General features: G+C 64.7%; 2 protein-coding genes across 2 annotated transcripts; one reads left to right on the top strand and one right to left on the bottom strand.

The window, feature by feature from the left end:
• The first annotated feature begins 969 nt into the window (after nt 1–969).
• PKP3 (plakophilin 3) lies at nt 970–10,643 on the top strand. The gene is given in 16 exon segments (XM_030949471.1): nt 970–1,046; nt 3,764–3,944; nt 4,920–4,996; nt 5,113–5,172; nt 5,175–5,540; nt 5,542–5,810; nt 6,203–6,326; nt 6,510–6,714; nt 6,899–7,073; nt 7,222–7,339; nt 7,571–7,738; nt 8,072–8,257; nt 8,413–8,566; nt 8,757–8,949; nt 9,336–9,423; nt 9,670–10,643. Coding segments are annotated over 16 exon segments (2,439 nt in total). The 5' UTR covers nt 970–1,007; the 3' UTR covers nt 9,706–10,643.
• A 482-nt stretch (nt 10,644–11,125) lies between these two features.
• SIGIRR (single Ig and TIR domain containing) lies at nt 11,126–16,085 on the bottom strand. Its single transcript, XM_030950002.1, is given in 11 exon segments — nt 11,126–11,589; nt 11,591–11,679; nt 11,800–11,986; nt 12,585–12,735; nt 12,815–12,917; nt 12,989–13,132; nt 13,230–13,370; nt 13,532–13,662; nt 13,754–13,940; nt 14,189–14,294; nt 16,006–16,085. Coding segments are annotated over 10 exon segments (1,254 nt in total). The 5' UTR covers nt 14,196–14,294; nt 16,006–16,085; the 3' UTR covers nt 11,126–11,475.
• Between the last annotated feature and the right edge of the window lie 1,058 nt (nt 16,086–17,143).

Raw genomic sequence — 17,143 nt, 5'->3', positions numbered from 1 at the left:
GGTTGACACAGGGATCATGGGGATGGCAGGAGCCACAGGGAGCCTCTCCCGGGCCAGGTGTTGGAGCCCCAGGTGACAGCGGGGTGCGGGCAGGTCCCCACTCGGGAGGATCAGCCCTGGCCCTCCCTTCCCCGCGGGGACACTGCGGAGGTGTCGGGGCTTGTCAGGGCGGTGGAGGCAAACTCCAGCCTGGAATTCCCTCACTGAGGGGCTGCCCCAGCCATGGGCCTGAGAGGGGAGGCCGGGGAGGCTGGGGGGAGCACAGGGACCTCCTGACACCCCCGGGCTGAGAACGGGTCACATGTGACACCATTGGCCATGTGGAGGGTCCTGGCACCTCTGCCCTTTCACCGGGCTTTGCCGGGGGGCTCCCTCCTGGCATTCCCTGGTGGATGTGGGGTGTGGTGGGGGGCCTGGGTTAGTGGTGGTAGGAGCTAAGTGGTGACCCCCCAAACTGGTTTGGCCCGTTTCAAACACTCCCTCTCAGCTTATCTGGCTTCAAAGGGCTCCTGCTCCATCCCACGCACACAAACACGCTCCCTGCGAACCAGGGGGAGCCCCCTGCATCCCAAACAATGTCTGTGCCCCCCAAACTCTGCCTCTCCTCCATCTTCTCCTTTTGACACCCCAAACCCTCCCTGTTACACCCATGGGTGCCCCGAGCTGGCTCTTCAGGGGGATGTGGTGGGAAGGACACATTGGATCACGGCCATGGTGGCGGTGGGGATCCCTGGGGACTCTTTGCAGCATCACAAAAGTGTCCGAGACGTGGCTCCGCTGTGGGGGCTGCCCCCCCCGGATCCCGGGCCGTGCTGAGGATTTTTTGGAGCCCCGGTGAGCCCCGAGATGGCAGCTTCGGCGGGGAGGCGAGCGGCTTCCATGCAAAACCCCGGCGAGGAGACTGGTTGGGCGAGGTGCGGGGCGGGCCCGCACGCCCCACGCCCGCCGCAGACGCCGGCGCCCACCCGCGCCCCGCAGCACCCAGGGGTGCACCTGCCCGCCCGAGGATGCTGCAGGACAGCTGCCCTCCGGGGCCACCCAGCCAGGTACGTGCCGGCCACTCCCGCGGCCATCGTCGCCACTGTCCCCACCGTCCCCACCGCGGCTCCCTGGGGAGAGCCGGTGTCACTCGCGCTGCCACGCACCCTGTTCCCTTCCACTGGCCGGGGTGGTGCCGGGGCTCCAACATGTGGGTCTGGTGGCTGCTCCCAGCTCCAGCCAGGAGGCTTTTCCCTCTCTCACTGTGCCTCGGTGTCCCCAGCGTGGCTCCTGGGCACGTGTGCGCGGTGTCCGGGCTGCGCGCTGCCACCGCGGCCGCTCCCGCCCCGACACCGACGGCCCCGCGGGCACGGCCAGCCCGGGGCACCCCGGCGTGGGGACACGGGCACTCGGTGCTGCTCGGGGGGCGGGAGAGGACGCGGCGCTCCCGGGAGCCGGGACTCCCCGGGAATATGGCTCTGTCACCCCGCGGGGCAGTGACAGAGATGGCTCCAGGCTGGGGGTGGTCAGCGGCTGCTTTAGGGACCCTGGATTGGGTTAATTTCACTCTGTGTCACTCCAGCTGCCGTCGGGTCCCCTCGGGAATCCCTCAATTTTGCTTCAAACGTTTTTATTGTGCTGATTTGCTGTTTCTAAGCCCCCAGGGTGTATCCCCCTCCTATCCGACCTTCCCCAATTAACGAACTGCTTGATGAGGCAAGCGCTGCCCATTCCAGCTCCAAGCATTCCTTGAATCCCCCCAGACCCCCAAATTTCCATTTGTCAGCTGCAGGGCAGCGTTATGCTGGGGGAACGCAGGTCTGGGAGGGAGGCAGAACTGGGGGAAGGTGGGGGTGCCAGTGGGCTCAGGGTTGTCCCCGGTGCCCCTCTGTCCCCCGGAGCTGCTGGGATGGCCCCGATCCCCCGGGATCCTGGCACGGGGACGGCGGGCAAGTGTCGGCTTGCAGAGGGAGCGATCCACCCCCTCCGCCCGCTGCGGGGGGAACCCGTGATTCATCCGGGCTCCGAGGGCTGGGAGCGCCCGCCGAGCCCTGCCAAACTCGGTGCGCCCGTGGGGTGGTGGCGCGGTGGGACAAGAGGGGGGGGCTCGGGGGCTTTCCTGGGTGCTGCACCCCAAAAGGCCCAGGCGTGGCCCCTGGGCAAAAGGGGGCTCCCACAAACCCCAGAGTTGGGGCGGTGGATTGCCCCCACGTTGGTCCTTCCCACATCGGGATGGTGCCACCAAGGCGGATTTGGGGGGGGACACCGGGGGACTGTCACCCCAAACTGCTGTCCCGCAGCTCTCGCTACCCCGCCCCTGCCGCGGCTCCTGCTGACGGCGGCACATTCCTCGGGGACAGCCGCCCTTTTCACCCCCGACCGAAGCGCACACGGTGTCACCGCCGGGTGTTGTAAACCCGGCCCAGCCCGCAGCGCCGCTGTCGCTGCCGGAGCGGTGACGCCAAGCGCTGAGCCAGGGCTGGCCGCAGAGCCAGGCCACGCTCACCCCGAAACACCCGGCCGGTGCCACCGAGCCACCGTGACCGCGAGCAGGGGCTGGGAATGGCCGGAGCTCGGTCGGGAATGAGCCACTCCGGGGCTGCGGGACAGCGGGGGGGTTTGGGGAGCTGACCCCGAGCACGGCGGGCCGGGGGGACGGGATGTCCCCGGTGTGGCTGCCATGGGGCGGCTCGGCAGGTGGGGCGAGGCTAATTAGTACCTGTGGTGGTGGCAGCGGGGCCTGAGTCACCGCGTTCGTCACCGCGGGCCCGCGGCGCTCTGCCGCCCCTTTTTTATTGTTGTTGTTCTTTCATTCCCCGGCTGATTTGAAAAGCAAAGTAGGGAGGGCCCAGCCAGGAATTACTGCAGGGAGCCCCCACTGCAGGCTGAAGCCCTGTGACAGATGGGGGTCCAGAGTGCTCCTGGAAAGTGCCTTGAGCGATCTGGGGGTCTCCCTGTGGAGGTGGCCTGGGGCTTTGTGGTCAGGGCTGGTTGAGGGGTCTCCCTGGTGGTCTGGGACACTCCTGGGAGCCCATGTGGGGGTCTGGAACTCACTGGAGCGACAATCTGGGGGGTCCAGAGCTGGACAGAGAGGTCATATGGGGGTGCAGAGCACTCTCCTCAGAGGTTTAGTGGGGGTCTTGAGCTCATTGGAGGGGCATTGTAGGGGTCAAGGGCTCAGTGGCAGGGCCCTGTGAGTCTCTGGAAGTCAGCAGGAAGGTTCTCCAAGGGTCTGGGGCTCTCCTAGGAGAGCACATGAGTCTACAGGGCTCACTGGAGAAACAATGTGGGTCTCCAGGGTTCAATGGCAGAGATCAATGGGGAGGCCTTGTGGGGGCCCAGGGCTCTTCTGGGGGTTTCCTGAGGGTCTTGGGCTCGTTGATGGGACAGTGTGAGGGTCTGGGGCTCACTGGTGTGGCTGCCCAGGGGTCAGGGGGTGACTGTCTGAGGGGATCCTGGCTTTTCCCAAAGTAAGACCCCCAGACCCCTGGACCACGCACCCCCCCTCTCCATCCCCGAGGCCGCCCCTGGGCACCTCCACCTGTGGCGGTGACGATGGTGATGCTGTCAACGGTGACAGTGGCCCCGGTGGGGCCCCCTCCTTTTCCCGGCGAGGCGTGGCGGCGGGGCGGGACGGACGGGCCGGGACGAAGCCTCCCTACGGCTGGGGAACGCCGGAACGCCGCCACTGCCGCCGCTCACCTGCGCAGGGCGGCCGGGCTGGCCGCGGCCCCTCGGCACCATGCAGGAGACTAACGCAGCCTTCCTGCTGTCGGCCCTGCAGCCCGAGGCCGGCGTCTGCTCGCTGGCCTTGCCCTCGGACCGGCAGCTGGACGAGCGTGGCCGGGAGGCGGCCGAGGCCCAGCGGCTGCGCAGCGCCCGTGTCCAGGAGCAGGTCCGCATCCGCATGATGCTGCGGGGGCAAGCGCCCGCCCGCCCCGAGGACCTCGCCGACGGCACCAGAGGTGGGAGACCCCCCCCGGGAGCCCCTGGGAACACGCGGTGGGAAGGGGGGTGGGAGCCCCTCGGTCGGAACTGGGCTCTGGGGGCCCCCTGGCTGCGGGTTGGGGGTTGCCCCCCACCCTGACCGCGTCTCCCGAACACCCCTGAGCATCCTCAGCGCTGGGACCGGGGGTAGCTCAGCCCCAGCGCGGGCTCGTTTTACCCCACTCGGGCTCCTGCCTCAGTTCCCCCAGCTGTCCTTGGAGGGCTTTGCGCAGCTGGGGTCCCACGCCCCGCTTTGGGCTGGCACGGGGGAGGATTTTCCCGCCCTGGCAGAGCCCCCCCAGCCTTGAGCGGCGGCGCTGGCCGGGCTCCAGCTCCTCCATTTAACGTCTGCGCCGGCGGCCTCCGCCCTGCCGCCCCGCCCGGCACCGTCGGCATCTCCCGAGCCCCGACCCCCGCGCTGGGGACCCCAGTGCTGGGGACAGACCCCTCTGACACCCCGAGGGCTGCCCCAAGCGTGAGTCACGCTCCTGGCACCGCCAGCACCGGCGGCGTCCCTGTCCCGTCCCTGTCATGTCCCGCCGGCGGCCCTGGGGCGGTGGCAGGGCAGATGGGCAGCGTGAGGTGCCGTGGGGGGCTCTGGGCTTCCAGGTGCCGTTCCCAGCGCGGGGGAGCCGGGACTGGTTCTGGGGGATGCCTGGGCTGCTGATCCAGCCATGGCAGGGGGGACCGGGCTGTGCCGCGGCGTCCCCGCCAAGGTGGCAATTAGTGCCCTCGCCGTCGGGGCACAGGCAGGGCGGGGAGGCCACCTCTGCTCCCCGTGGCCAGCGGGCAGGCGAAGGCGGCCTCCTCCCACCCCTGTCCCCCAAGCTCTGTTTGCGGTGCCACGGTTCCCGCAGCAGGTCTCTCTGGGATGAGCTGGGGCGATCTTTGATCTCCCGATCCCTTCCTGCCCTGCCCGTGCTTACTCTGCCTCCTCTGTGGCTGTCCTGCAGGCGGTCAGTACAGCTCGACCCTGCGCTCCTCCTTCAGCTCCCGCTCCCAGAGCAATGGCGTGGACCCCAAGGCCTCGGTACGTACCCACCGGGGCTCTGTCCCCTGCCTGCCGCCTCAGCTGCGCTGAGGAGAGCTCCCCACTCCCCTGGGGGAGGGATGGACTCCCAACCTTCCATTTTTTCCCTGCTGCAGCTGTACCAGCCGCTGGCCAAGAAGGATTTCGGCACGCTGCGGGGCAGCGGCTGGTCCTCGCGCGTTCGGCCGTGGACCTGACCCCGCACAAGCGCATGGCCACCATCAGCAACGGGGGCCTGCCCAAGGGCCGCGTGTACGTGCCCGGCTACGCGGCCTCGCAGGCGGCCGCCACCTCGCCGCGGCCCAGCTCCTTCCACGAGCGCAACTTCCGCTGCCGCCAGAACCTGGACACGCTGTCGCTGCGCTCCCTGCGCCTGGCCGACGGGCCCGACGACCGCTACAGCGTCCTGTCGGAGCAGCTGGATGCGCCGGGGCACCGGCAGCTCTACAAGAGCCAGGCCGGTGGCGGCCCCGGCCGCTCCTTTCGCTTCGAGCGGCAGCTGAGCGGCGGTACGGCTGCCAAGGCCACCTGCGACTGGCTGGACGGGCGCCGAGGGCCCGCCGAGCCGCACCATCCGCGCGCCCGCCATGCGCACGCTGCAGCGCTTCCAGAGCAACAACCGCTCCCGCCTGAGTGCCGGCTCCTTCGGCACCATGCCCGCGGGAGGCGGCGGCGCCTTCCTGGGGCTGGGGGAGCACAGCTCCCGCGCCCCCTCCGTGCGCAGCCTGGCCGAGTCCGGCCACCACCTCGGGGAGCCGCGCGCCATGGAGATGTACAACGGGCACAGCACGCTGCTTGGGCACCACGCCGGCGGGTGAGGGCCGGGAAATGCTCCAGGGTGTCCTGGTCCTTGTCCCCACTGTGGGAGTGTGTCTCACCCTGCTGGAGGAGGGCGGACCCCTCCAGCTCCCACTGGACACAAGGGATGTTTGGGAAGAGGGGTAGGATGGCGGGCGCAGCTTGGACCTACCGCACAGGCTGACCTCCAAGTGTGTCCTGCCCCTGATCCTGGTTCCCCCATGGACACATCCTGAGACATGGCAGGAGGATGATGCTCATCCCACTGGGAATGGAGTCCCGTGCCAAGAGCACAGTTGGGAAGGAGATGGGTTGGTGGGGCTCCTTGGACGTGGGGGACACAGTGGGGTGCAGAGGGGGAGGATCCTGTGGGATGCTCTGCTGGGACTCACCTGGCTGTGGTTCCAGGTTTGACGACATCGACCTGCCCTCGGCAGTGAAGTACCTGATCGCCAGTGACCCCAACCTGCAGGTGCTGGGCGCTGCCTACCTGCAGCACAAGTGCTACAGCGACAGCAGCGCCAAGAAGCAGGTGAGCCCCGGAAGGGTGGGAGCAGGGGGTTTCCTAGAGGGAGCCGGGGTTTTCCAATGGAAGCAGGGGGTTTTCCTGGAGGAAGCAGGGGGTTTCCCAGCCCCTCTGACACCGCAGGCAGGTGCAGGGGCCGGAGGGAGCCCTGGGAGCGCAGCATGTCTGACCGCCTGGGCTGTCTCCCAGGCCCGCAGCCTGCAGGCCATGCCCAAGCTGGTGAAGCTGTTCAACAGCCCGAACCAGGAGGTGCAGCGCCACGCCACCGGCGCCATGCGCAACCTCATCTACGACAACGCCGAGAACAAGCTGGCGCTGGTGGAGGAGAACGGCATCTACGAGCTGATGCGCACCCTGCGGGAGCCCGACGACGAGCTCCGCAAGAACGTCACAGGTTGGGGACAATGGTGGGGTGGGTGGGGGTCCTCCCCCCCCGGGGGTGGCTTCTATTCCTCTCATGTGAATGGAGCTCCATGGGGATGATCCCTTTGCTTGGTTGTCACCACCTCCCTGGGGAGGGGAGTTGGGGTGGATGTGTTTTCCAGCCGTTCCAGTACTGAGGGTCCCCCTCTGTGCAGGGATCCTGTGGAATCTGTCCTCCAGTGACAACCTGAAGGATCGCCTGGCCCGGGATACACTGGAGCAGCTCACAGACCTGGTCCTGGTCCCTCTCTCTGGGCTGGGGGCCTCGGGTGTCATCCAGCAGAACCCCTCAGAGGCAGAGATCTTTTATAACTCCACGGGCTTCCTCAGGTATCTCCTCCAGCTCGTCCCACTGGGAGCAAAGTTTTGGAGGGAGGAAGAGACAGGAACATTGTCTGCAGGGCTTTCTTTTGGGCTCTGGAAGGGGTGGCTGTGGGGAATCCCCTTCTCTCCATGACAGAACCCTGTTCCCATGCAGGAACCTGAGCTCTGCCAGCCAGCAGACCCGGCAGAAGATGCGCGAGTGCCATGGGCTGGTGGACTCCATGATCCACTATGTGAACAGCTCCCTGGAGGTGGGGAAGTCGGAGGACAAGGTGAGGCCCCGAGCCGGTCCTAGAGGAGCTGAGGTGCTGCTCCCCAACCCCATTGTGCAAAGGCACATCTTGGTGTGATGCTGGGAGAACCAGCCCAGCTCCATGGAGTCCACCAGCTGGGCTCACTGGGCACACCCAGCATCATGACTCTGCTGTAGAGCCCCTGTGCCAGCTGGACACACCCTGCAGGTGGCCCAGGGATGACTCCCTCGTGTCCCCTGTGCCCTCCAGAGCGTGGAGAATGCTGTCTGTGTCCTGCGCAACCTCTCCTACCGCTTGTACGATGAGATGCCCCCATCCTCGCTCCAGCGCCTCGAAGGCCACCGCAGGAACGCTGGTGGCACAGTGACAGGGGAGCTGGTGGGCTGCTTCAGCCCCCAGAGCAAGAAAGCCCGGGAGGTCAGTGGGGGCACATCCTGGCCGTGTCACCGGGGTGGGGCTGGCACTGGGAAGCGCTGGCAACAGAGGTGATGCCAGGGTGGAGGTGGACGCCGGCCTTAGCTGGTGGGTGGGACACACGGGTGAGCTCAGCGGAGGGTGAATCAGGTGTTTGGGTTGAATCAGGTGCTGAACCCCTGCTTTTCCATGCCATGGGGCATGATGTAGCCAGGGTGACCTGCCAGCTGCCTGCCCAGCAGTTCAGGCCAGGCAGGTTTGGAAAAGGCAGCACTGGCAGTGAGGGACACTGAGGAGGGGACGTCCCCGGAGTCTAACAATGCCCCTGTCCCTCAGCACTACCTGAACGCGGACATCGTCACCTTCACGGAGGTTTCCAAGGACCCCAAGGGCATGGAATGGCTCTGGAACCCGCAGATTGTGGGCATCTACAACCGGCTGCTGCAGCGCTGCGAGCTCAACAAGCACACAACAGAGGCGGCCTCGGGTGCCCTGCAGAACATCACGGCCGGGGACCGCAGGGTGAGGCCCGGGAACAGCGGGGTCCCACAGCCTGCCCACCACAGCCCTGTGGGAGGGGGGCACCTGCGCAGGGTTCACCCTGACCTGCTCCCAGCGAGTGGGAGGAGGAGGAGCAGGAGGCTGGCGGGGTCTCCAAGGGAGTGCTTGCCTTGCAGTGGGCGGGTGTGCTGAGCCGGCTGGCGCTGGAGCAGGAGCGCATCCTGAATCCCGTGCTGGACCGTGTCCGCACTGCCGACCACCACCAGCTGCGCTCCCTCACCGGCCTCATCCGCAACCTGTCCCGCCATGCCCGCAACAAGGACGAGATGTGTGAGTGCTGGGGGATGCTTCCCAACCTTTTCCTTTGCCTCCTGTTATCTCCAGCCACATCCCAACCCCACCTTGCCTGCTGCATCCCTGCATGCAGCTGAGCTGGCGGGCTGCTCCATCCCCTGTTCCCAGACGTGGCTCTGTCCCCTCTGGCTCTGGCCACTAGCCCTGATGTTCCCTTTGCCCACAGCCACCAAGGTGGTCAGCCACCTGATCGAGAAGCTGCCAGGGAGTGTTGGGGACAAGGCCCCGCCTGCCGATGTCATCGTGAACATCATCGCGGTGCTCAACAACCTGGTGGTGGAGAGCCCCATGGCCGCCCGCGACATCGTCTACTTCGACGGCCTCAGGAAGCTCTTCTTCATCAAGAAGCGACGGGACAGGTGGGAGCTGCGTGTCCCAACTCACACCTGGCCTCCTGTCCTGCTCTCCTCTCCTTCCCTGTTCCAGCACAGTGGAAGAGGGTCACAAGTTTCCCTTCCCAAGCCTTGGTGTTGGGAGTCCCCAGACTAGCTCAGAGTGGCCTCGTGGCCACCTGCCATTCCTTTGTCACCCCCTAAGGACACTCCACCGTCACCATAGCTGCCTTTTCCCATCAGGGAACCTCTCCCTGCCCCTGCCTGTTATTGTGGGATCCAGCCATTCACTTCCTGCCTCTCCCCACCCTCACTAAGCCCCTAATCCCTCCAGACCCCTCTGGGGTGGTCTCCTTGAGCTGTCCCATGCTCAGTGCTACCCAAAAACTCATGGCATGCTGTCCCTTTCCCAGCTCGGACAACGAGAAGTCCTCCCGAGCCGCTGCCAGCCTCCTGGGAAACATGTGGCAGTACACCAAGCTCCACCGGGACTTCAAGATGGTACGTACCCATTCCAGAGCCTCCTGCAGCCAGTGGGGGGATCCCTAGGGAATCAAGGCCAGGGGATTCATCCTGCAGAGCCACACCACCCAAATGCTTCCCAGGATATGGTGGGGCCCGCTTTTCCCCAGGTGTGGGGCCATCCCAGAGCGTTGTCCCTGTGGTCTGGGTGGGGTGGGGACGGTGTGGCCCATCAGTGCCGGGGCACAGGGGCTCCCTGTGCCTGATGGGGCTGTCTCCTTGCAGAAGGGGTACCGGAAGGAGGACTTCCTCAGCCTGTGAGGACACCCTGGGAGCTGGAATGCCTTGCTGGGATGCTCCGTGCTGCCAGCCACACTGCGGGGAGGCTGCTCGCTGCCAGACCCCCACTCTGTAGCCTAATCCCTACACCCCATGCGCCTCCCCCCTCTGCTGGGTCCCCTTCCCTGGCTGGGGGACACTTGTCCTCCTTCCTGCCCAGCCTTAAACCCAGCAGCTGCTTTTGGCTCTGCTGTGGGGCCCCACTGGGACCCCAGTTAGTGGGGGGCTGCCCCATGGCACCCTTTGGGGGCCCTCCCCATGCTCAGGCAGTTGTCTGCAAAAGTTGGTTTGTCCTGGCTTGACAGGGGGCAGGAGCTGTAGGGAGCTGGGAAGGCTCCTGTAGAGCAGTTCTGGGGCAAGGGAGCTTCTGGGGGTGCTTCATCCCAGCTCCTTGAGCTGTGGGGCTGGGGATATTCATACCCTGTGCCAGTGTGGGATGTGCTGCAGGTTACACTTTTGTTCTGCCCTGGCTGGGTGGGGATGGAGCTTTGCATGGCTTAGGGGCTTGGAGGGCTCTGAGGTGGCTTCCCACAGTTTATGGGGTGGCACAGTGGCTGCAGGGAGCTGGGAAGTGACGCTGTGACAGAGCTGCATTCCCCCTTTGCTGTGGAGGGTGGGCAGGGGGTTGTGTCTGATGGGGCTCTGTGCCCTCACTGCAGGAAGCCTGGGGGAGCTTCAGGGCCCCATCTGTCACCCTGTGGGGACTGTCCCAGTGTGGCAGAGTGGCTCCTCACCAGCTGCTGCCAGGGCTGGGCACAGCAGGATCCGGGCGGGGCTGTCCGGGTCGTGTTTGCTGAACAGTGTCACCCCGTGGGTGGGGAGATGTCCCCAGTGTCCCCGTGCTGGGTGCAGACGGGCCCAGAGCTCTCTGTGCCACAGTGGTGGCCAGGAGGGGACACACAGCTGGGCTGGGGGTGGCTTTGGGCTGCCGGTGGATTAGGGGCTGGGGGAGCCCCCATGCTTGGGGGGCACAGGGCACCCTGGGGGGATGATGTAGAGTAGGTAGAGGGGTGGGAGGATGGGGGGAGTGGGCGGAGGGGCTGGAGCAGCCCCCACGCTGAGCGGCACCTGCACGGTCCAGGCTCAGAGCACGGGGTGTTTGGCTCTGCAGCTCTCTGTGTACAACCCCCCTGCCCTGTATACCCCTGAAATAAAGGCCTTGAGTGATGCCCACCTGCACCTGTGTTTGGATGGCACCTGGGAGAGGGGGGACAGTGTCCCGGTGACAGCAGTGCCATGGGGACACCAGCACAGGGTGAGGCCCTGTGCCTGGCATGGCTCCAAGTTAGTGTGACAGGGACACTGGTTGCCTGTGGTGGGGAACGCCCCTCTCTCCGTGTCACCTGTGTCCCCATCATGGACAGACGCAGCGGGTGCAGCAGCCTTTTATTGTCACGGGGGTTTCCATATGGGACAAAGGTGCTGCCACCACTCCCGTCGGGCACTCCCTGGGGCTGGGGCACCTTGTTCCTTGGAGAGCATCACCCATCCCAGCACTGTCCATCATGCAGGAAGAACATACCTGCCACCCACAGCAAGGGACACGGCCCAGCCACCTGGGTGGCGCCCAGGGGTGGCACTGAGGTATTATGGGCAGGGTGCTCCTGGTGATGGTTTTCCAGTTCTCCACTCTGGAGCCAGCTCCTGCTTTCCCAGCACAACCATGGCTCTGATCCTATCATTACTCCGGGCTCCTCAGCCCTGACCTGGTCCGTGTGTCCCCACAGGGCTGGGGGACACCTGTGGTCCTGCTCAGATGTCATCCTCTGTCACCAGGCAGTAGAAGTCCGTGCGGGCGCCGTAGTTGCGCGATCCCAGATCTGAGACGTCGAGCTCGGAGCGCTGCCCATCCCGCAGCTGTGCCTCGCTCCATCCCGCTGGAGGCTGGAGCCCCGGGAGCGCCGGGCCCAGCGAGGCGCGGGGGCCGGGGGCTGCCGAAGACGCGCCCTCGGAGGCCTGGCAGGAGCAGGGAGATGGGTTTAGCTGGAGGGGGAAGGGGCTGGACCCACCCCACTGCCACAGGGGTGACGTCCAGCGCACATCTGTCCCCTCGGGAGGAGCAGCGGGGACACGGACCTGTGCCGAGGTCCCCGTCCGGGTCCAGGTCTCCCACGCTGTCCAGGTAGCTGCTGTGCAGGATCAGCATGGGGTCCTTGTCCTCCTGCAGTTGCGTCTGCGGGTCCCCCACGCTCCTTCCCCCCGGGAAGGACACCTTGCGCGGCAGGGCCAGGCACAGCTCCTTCCAGAAGTCCGACGATGGGGTCTGCAGGGGCCGGAGGGGATGAGCTGGGCCGGGACCACCGGAGCACGGCCCCGCGGGGTTCCACGGGCTCGGCTCGCTCTCCCCGGCGCTGGGAGCTCGGCCAAGGTGAAGGCTGCGGCTGTGCTCCGGCGTGGCACCGTGCCCACGCCCCGGCGGAGAAACCGGCCCGACCTGCCGGAACGCTCCCAGGGCTCCGGCTGCCAGCCTGGCCCCGAAATGGCCAGAGCGGCCCTGGGCCAAAGCTCCGCTCGGGGAGCTGAGGCTGGGGAGGCCCTGGAGTGTCATGGGGTCCTGAGCATGCAGGTTTGGGGGGTGAGCTCCCAGATCTGAGGCTCTTCTGGTTGGGTTTTTAAATGTCCTCCAAAAGGTGAGTGCCTCAACCTGCTCTTTAGCTCTGGAGCTTGGGGCACAGCCCCAGAGGGCAGCAGGGAGGCTGACCCGAAATGGGGAGCTGGGAGTGGAAGGGGGTGCTGGTGGGATGGGTCCTGCGCTGCTCTCACCATGGGGCAGCCCCAAAGGGCAGCAGGTAGGCTGGCACTGTGGGGTGCTGGGGAGGGAAAGGGGGCTCTGGGGGATCAGGATCCTGCTCAGCACTCACCATGGAGCCAGCTCTCCACACCAGCAGGGTCACTGCACTTCGGTGCTGCTTCAGCAGGGTGATGGCGGGGTGGGTGATCTCCCGGTACTGGCTCTCGAAGACAATGAAGATGGGTTTCCTGGAAAGCTCCAGCAGCCTCCAGAGCCCTTCCCTGCAAGATAAGTGGATGACAGGAGGGTGAGGGACCTGGCAGCCCCTCTCCCCTCCTGTGGGAGCTGCTGTGCTCCTACCTGAAGCTGCTGTTGCACCACTCCTGCTCCAGGTACGCTACGGAGAGCACCACGATGAGGCGCCGGCACCGGCTGACATTCATGATGAGGTCAGCTGATGGCTCTGTGGGCAAAAAGGGTGTCAAGCCCCCAGGTGCCTGTGCCACCCCCTGCCCAGCCCTGCCTGGTGCCTACCTGAGTTGGGCAGGATGTTCTGCTGGTCCAGGAAGAGCTTGTAGCCGTGGCGGTTTTCCAGCTGCGGCTTCACGATGAAGTGGATGAACTTCCGGTCATCGGGGGCATTGGCGTGGGAGACGTAGGCATCGTACAGCTTCCCATCTGGGGAGATCCACCGAGCAGGGATAACGTGGGAAGGGCTGTGTGAGCCCTCCCAGACCGCGGGAGGCTGCTCCCAGTGGGAACACCTCTGGCTCACCGTTGATCTCCAGCTCTCCGTAGCGGTCCCGGTACCAGAGGAGCGCGTTCAGGCGGCATCGGACATAGAGCACAGCCAGGAGCACCAGGAGCAGCAGGACCAGGAGGGCTGCCAGCACCGCTGGCACGTGCCCCACCGCCTCTGCCAGGACAGGAAAGGCATGGTGAGCAGCACACCTGGGCTTGGTGCAGGTTTGCCCCCAATGTGGGAGAAGCAGCAGGGCCCCTATCACTCTCCTCAATCCCCCCGTGCCCCTGGGCTCTCCGTGGGATGCCCTCTCCCTGTCACCAGCAGGTCCCTACCTGCTCGCCGCAGGGTGAAAGTGGCCGTGGCATTGCTGATCCAGCAAGCAAACACCCCAAAATCAGCATCCTGGGTGAGGTTGAGCTGCAGGACACTGGCCAGGAGCTGCTCCGAGGAGTTTTGGCCGGACCTGACAGGACATGGGGGATGCTGTGGGTCGGGCTGTGTGGTGACAGCCCCCAAAAGCAGATGGATGGATGTCCCCAGGGCAGGCTCCTTACCAGACAGTGTCCTGGCTGCTGCCACTGCCCAGCCACTGCCCGTCCTTGCTCCAGGTGGGAATGGGCTGGCAGTGCTCGGTGCCCGCCCAGCGCACGGTGCAGTTCAGCTCGACCTGGCTCCCCAGCACCAGCTCCAGCGTCTCATTGGCAGCCGGCACCAGGATTTCTGGGGGCACGCTGCAAAGGTCTGGGGGCACAGAGGGGAGGGGGTTTGCATGGGAAAGCTGATCCAGCTCCCCCCAGGGCACACGACTGCCGCAGCTATCCCGGAAAAACAAGCTCTGCCTTGGGGGTCTGGCAGCGAGTGGCGTTCGTGGCTGTTCAGCAACATGCTGAGCCGGTTTGGGGGGCTGGGAAGGACCCTTGGCACCCTAAGAGGTGACACCAGAGCAGGACCCCCAGCTGAGACTGGGGGAGAAGTGGGGTTTCACCTACCTGCCATGGCGTGCTCAGATGACAGGCACGGGCGCTGCCAGCATCTCCTGCGGCGTCTCCCGGGGGGGACAAAGTCCACCTGCCTCTGCCACAGGGCGGGCTGGGCCTGGGACACACCAGGAGCAGCTCCTGAGTGCTGGCACAGGGAGGGCCCAGCCACCCCCATCGGGTGGGGGTGATCCCGACTGGGGGTGGCGGGTGCTGCTCTGCGGTGAGGCCAAAGCCACGTCCCACCCACAGCCTGGTGGCCGCTGTGTCACCTGCCCTCCCCGCACTGACTCCCAGCCTGGCTTTCCCAACCGTGAATTTATGTGTGGGAGGTGATTAATGACCAGCTGGGGCTTGCAGGGTTTAAAAAATTGTGGCTTCAGCCCAAATCCAAAACCAAGGTGGGGAAATGAGCTCAGCAGTGGGAAACCCCAGCTTTGGGGGTCTCAGTGGTACCTCCTTCACCTGCCAACCCCCTGCCTGGGCTGCAGAGCTGCCTCCAGCCTGACATGCCCTTGAACCTGCTAATTACCAGCAGTCTGGTTTGTTTATGGAAACACAGCTCCCGACTGGAGAGCTCCCCGGTGTGTTGGGAGCCTCCGTGCGTTGCTACCCCATGGCTGTGCCCAGGGATTGGGATTGGCACAGCTGCACAGCATTCCAGGCAAGCAGGGAGCACAGGGATGGCACACAGGGCCCCCCCCCAGCTGGTATCACTGCGATGGCCCCATGGGAAGAGGCGGAACTGGGAGCAGAGCCTGGCAAGGCTGGGCTCTGTCCCCACACACCTGATGTGGGTGATGCTGGGGCTGAGGTGGGAGTGTCAAGGATGTCACAGTGCCTGTGTTTCCATGGTGAACACCCGGCCTAACTCTGGGATTCAGGAGGGGTGAAAGCCTCTCCCAGGGCTCCTCTTTGCTGTGGAGCTTCAGCACTCCTGGCTGCACCCTGATTTTGGGTGGGAGCAGGGCTGGTCCCCCCGTGTTTGTTGGTGTGGAATGGGAAGGGGAGGTCTGTGCTCTGGCTTGGAGCAGGGATGCAGGCACAGTGCTTCCCTCTGGAGCAGCCTAGTGCCAGGCGTGGGTGAAACCAGGGATCAAGGTACGCCAGAGACGCCCAGTACGTGTTCAGCTTGACCAGCTGGAAGTGATTTATACCTAAAAGATTAACTGAGTTTCTCCATGGCCAGGGAGGGAAGAGGATGGGATGGAGACGAGCCAGCCCACCTGGATTTCACATTGGGAACGGGTGGGAGACGCTCATGAGGGTGGCATGGGGCTGTCTCTGCCTGGTGTGATGCTCCAGCTCTGCTCCTGGATAGGTCACTCCTAAGTGATTTCCTCTGATGGTCGGAATAAGGAAGGTCCAACAAACTGCAGCCTGGCCAGGGGTGTGGGGAGGCCCCAGAACCCCGGAGCCCTTTGCTCCAGGGAAGGAGAGTGTTGGATGGCAGGGAGTGGGTGCTGGGGCTGCGAGGGCCAGGGAGGGAGGAGCACCGGCTAACGGGCAGCAGCAGCAGCTCCCCTTTCCCACATCCTGGCATGGGGACACCCCGGATTTGAGGCAGAGGAGCGTGTGGACGCTGTGGGGTGGAGAATGATGGCTGGGCACGGCATTCCCTGGAGCACGGCCGTGGGGAAAGCGAGCAGAGCAGGGGAGCACCCTGGCCAGGGAGCTGTGGAGGGGGTGTGCCGAGGCAGGGAGCGGGATGGAGAGCGAAGGAGAGCCAGAACGGGAATGCACAGGGAATGGGGTGAAGGTGAAACCGTGCTGACCTCATCTGGGGCCGCTTCAGCATGGAAAGAAAAGCAGGACAGAGCTGCATTTACCTTTGGAGCTCCCCAGCCGCAGGCTTCCTGCTCGTCGCCTCCCGCTTGAGCCGACCCGACCGGCCAGATCAGTGCTTGGAATTTCTCTCTCTTTTTTTTTTTTTTTCCCTTTCTGTTTTAATAGTTTATCTATTTCTCCTCCTCCCAGTTCAGCCCCTGCCCTCGGCCGGCGCTGCCGCTGCCCCAATCCCCGGGCGCCAGGCCCGTGGGAAGGGCTGGCTGTCCCTCCCTCCCACTGCTCCACCTCCACCTGAACCTGCGGGGAGAGAATCCAACAACTCCGGCTTCGGGGAGGGGGAGAAGAGAAGAGAAAAGAGGAGGGGGACAGCAACACACCCAGCAGGTGCCACAAGGCTTGGGGACCAAGGAGGAGCCTCCAGTTTTCCAGGCTGGAAGAGCCCACAGAGGTGTCAGGGCGAGGAGAAACCTGCCACGAGCTGTGGGGGCTCCTGTTTGTTTCCTTCTCCTCCCTTTCCTTCTCTCCGTGCCTTTAGAGCCTTTTTGCCAGATGAAGCTGGTGCTGGAGGTGGTTGCTCCAGCTGGCACTGGCCGTGGGGAGCCAGATCCGGCCGTGGCCACTGTGGACAGCAGATATTCCCTGTGCTAATTAGCATGGAGGTGATTAGAGCCTCGGCACGCCCCAGGCATGGATCATGGATGTGCTCACAGCAGCACCAGCAGCCCCTGGACAAACACCAGCCTGAGCCAGAAAAGCATCAACCAGTCCGTGATTTGACACCAAGAAGAGAAGAGGGCCATGGGACCAGTGTATGTATTTTCATATATACATAATTATATTTAATAATACATAAATATACGTAGATGTATATTGAATAACTATGTATATATAAATAAACAGGTACAGGTCACAGATAGGACTCTGGGCCTGTTCCCGTGGAGAAACACCCTGACTCAGACTCCTCACTGTTTAGGATATAAGCTACCAGTGCTGTTGGCTTGTTGTGGGAGGGAAAGGGACAGATCCCTGCTGGCATCTCTGGGAGAATGCCCTGCTCCTGGTCCCCGCAGCCACTGGCTGTGTGTGTTTGGGGCAGCAGGTATTGGAGCAGCCTTTTTTTGAGGGCTGCCCACATCTCATGGACACTGTGATGCCTCAGCTGGAAAATCCTGTGTAAAT

Source organism: Camarhynchus parvulus, chromosome 5 (assembly GCF_901933205.1).
Source record: "Camarhynchus parvulus chromosome 5, STF_HiC, whole genome shotgun sequence".
In the NCBI taxonomy this organism is placed as follows: domain Eukaryota; kingdom Metazoa; phylum Chordata; class Aves; order Passeriformes; family Thraupidae; genus Camarhynchus; species Camarhynchus parvulus.
The sequence above is the reverse complement of the archived record's forward strand: the minus strand, read 5'-3'. Positions and strand labels throughout refer to the sequence as shown.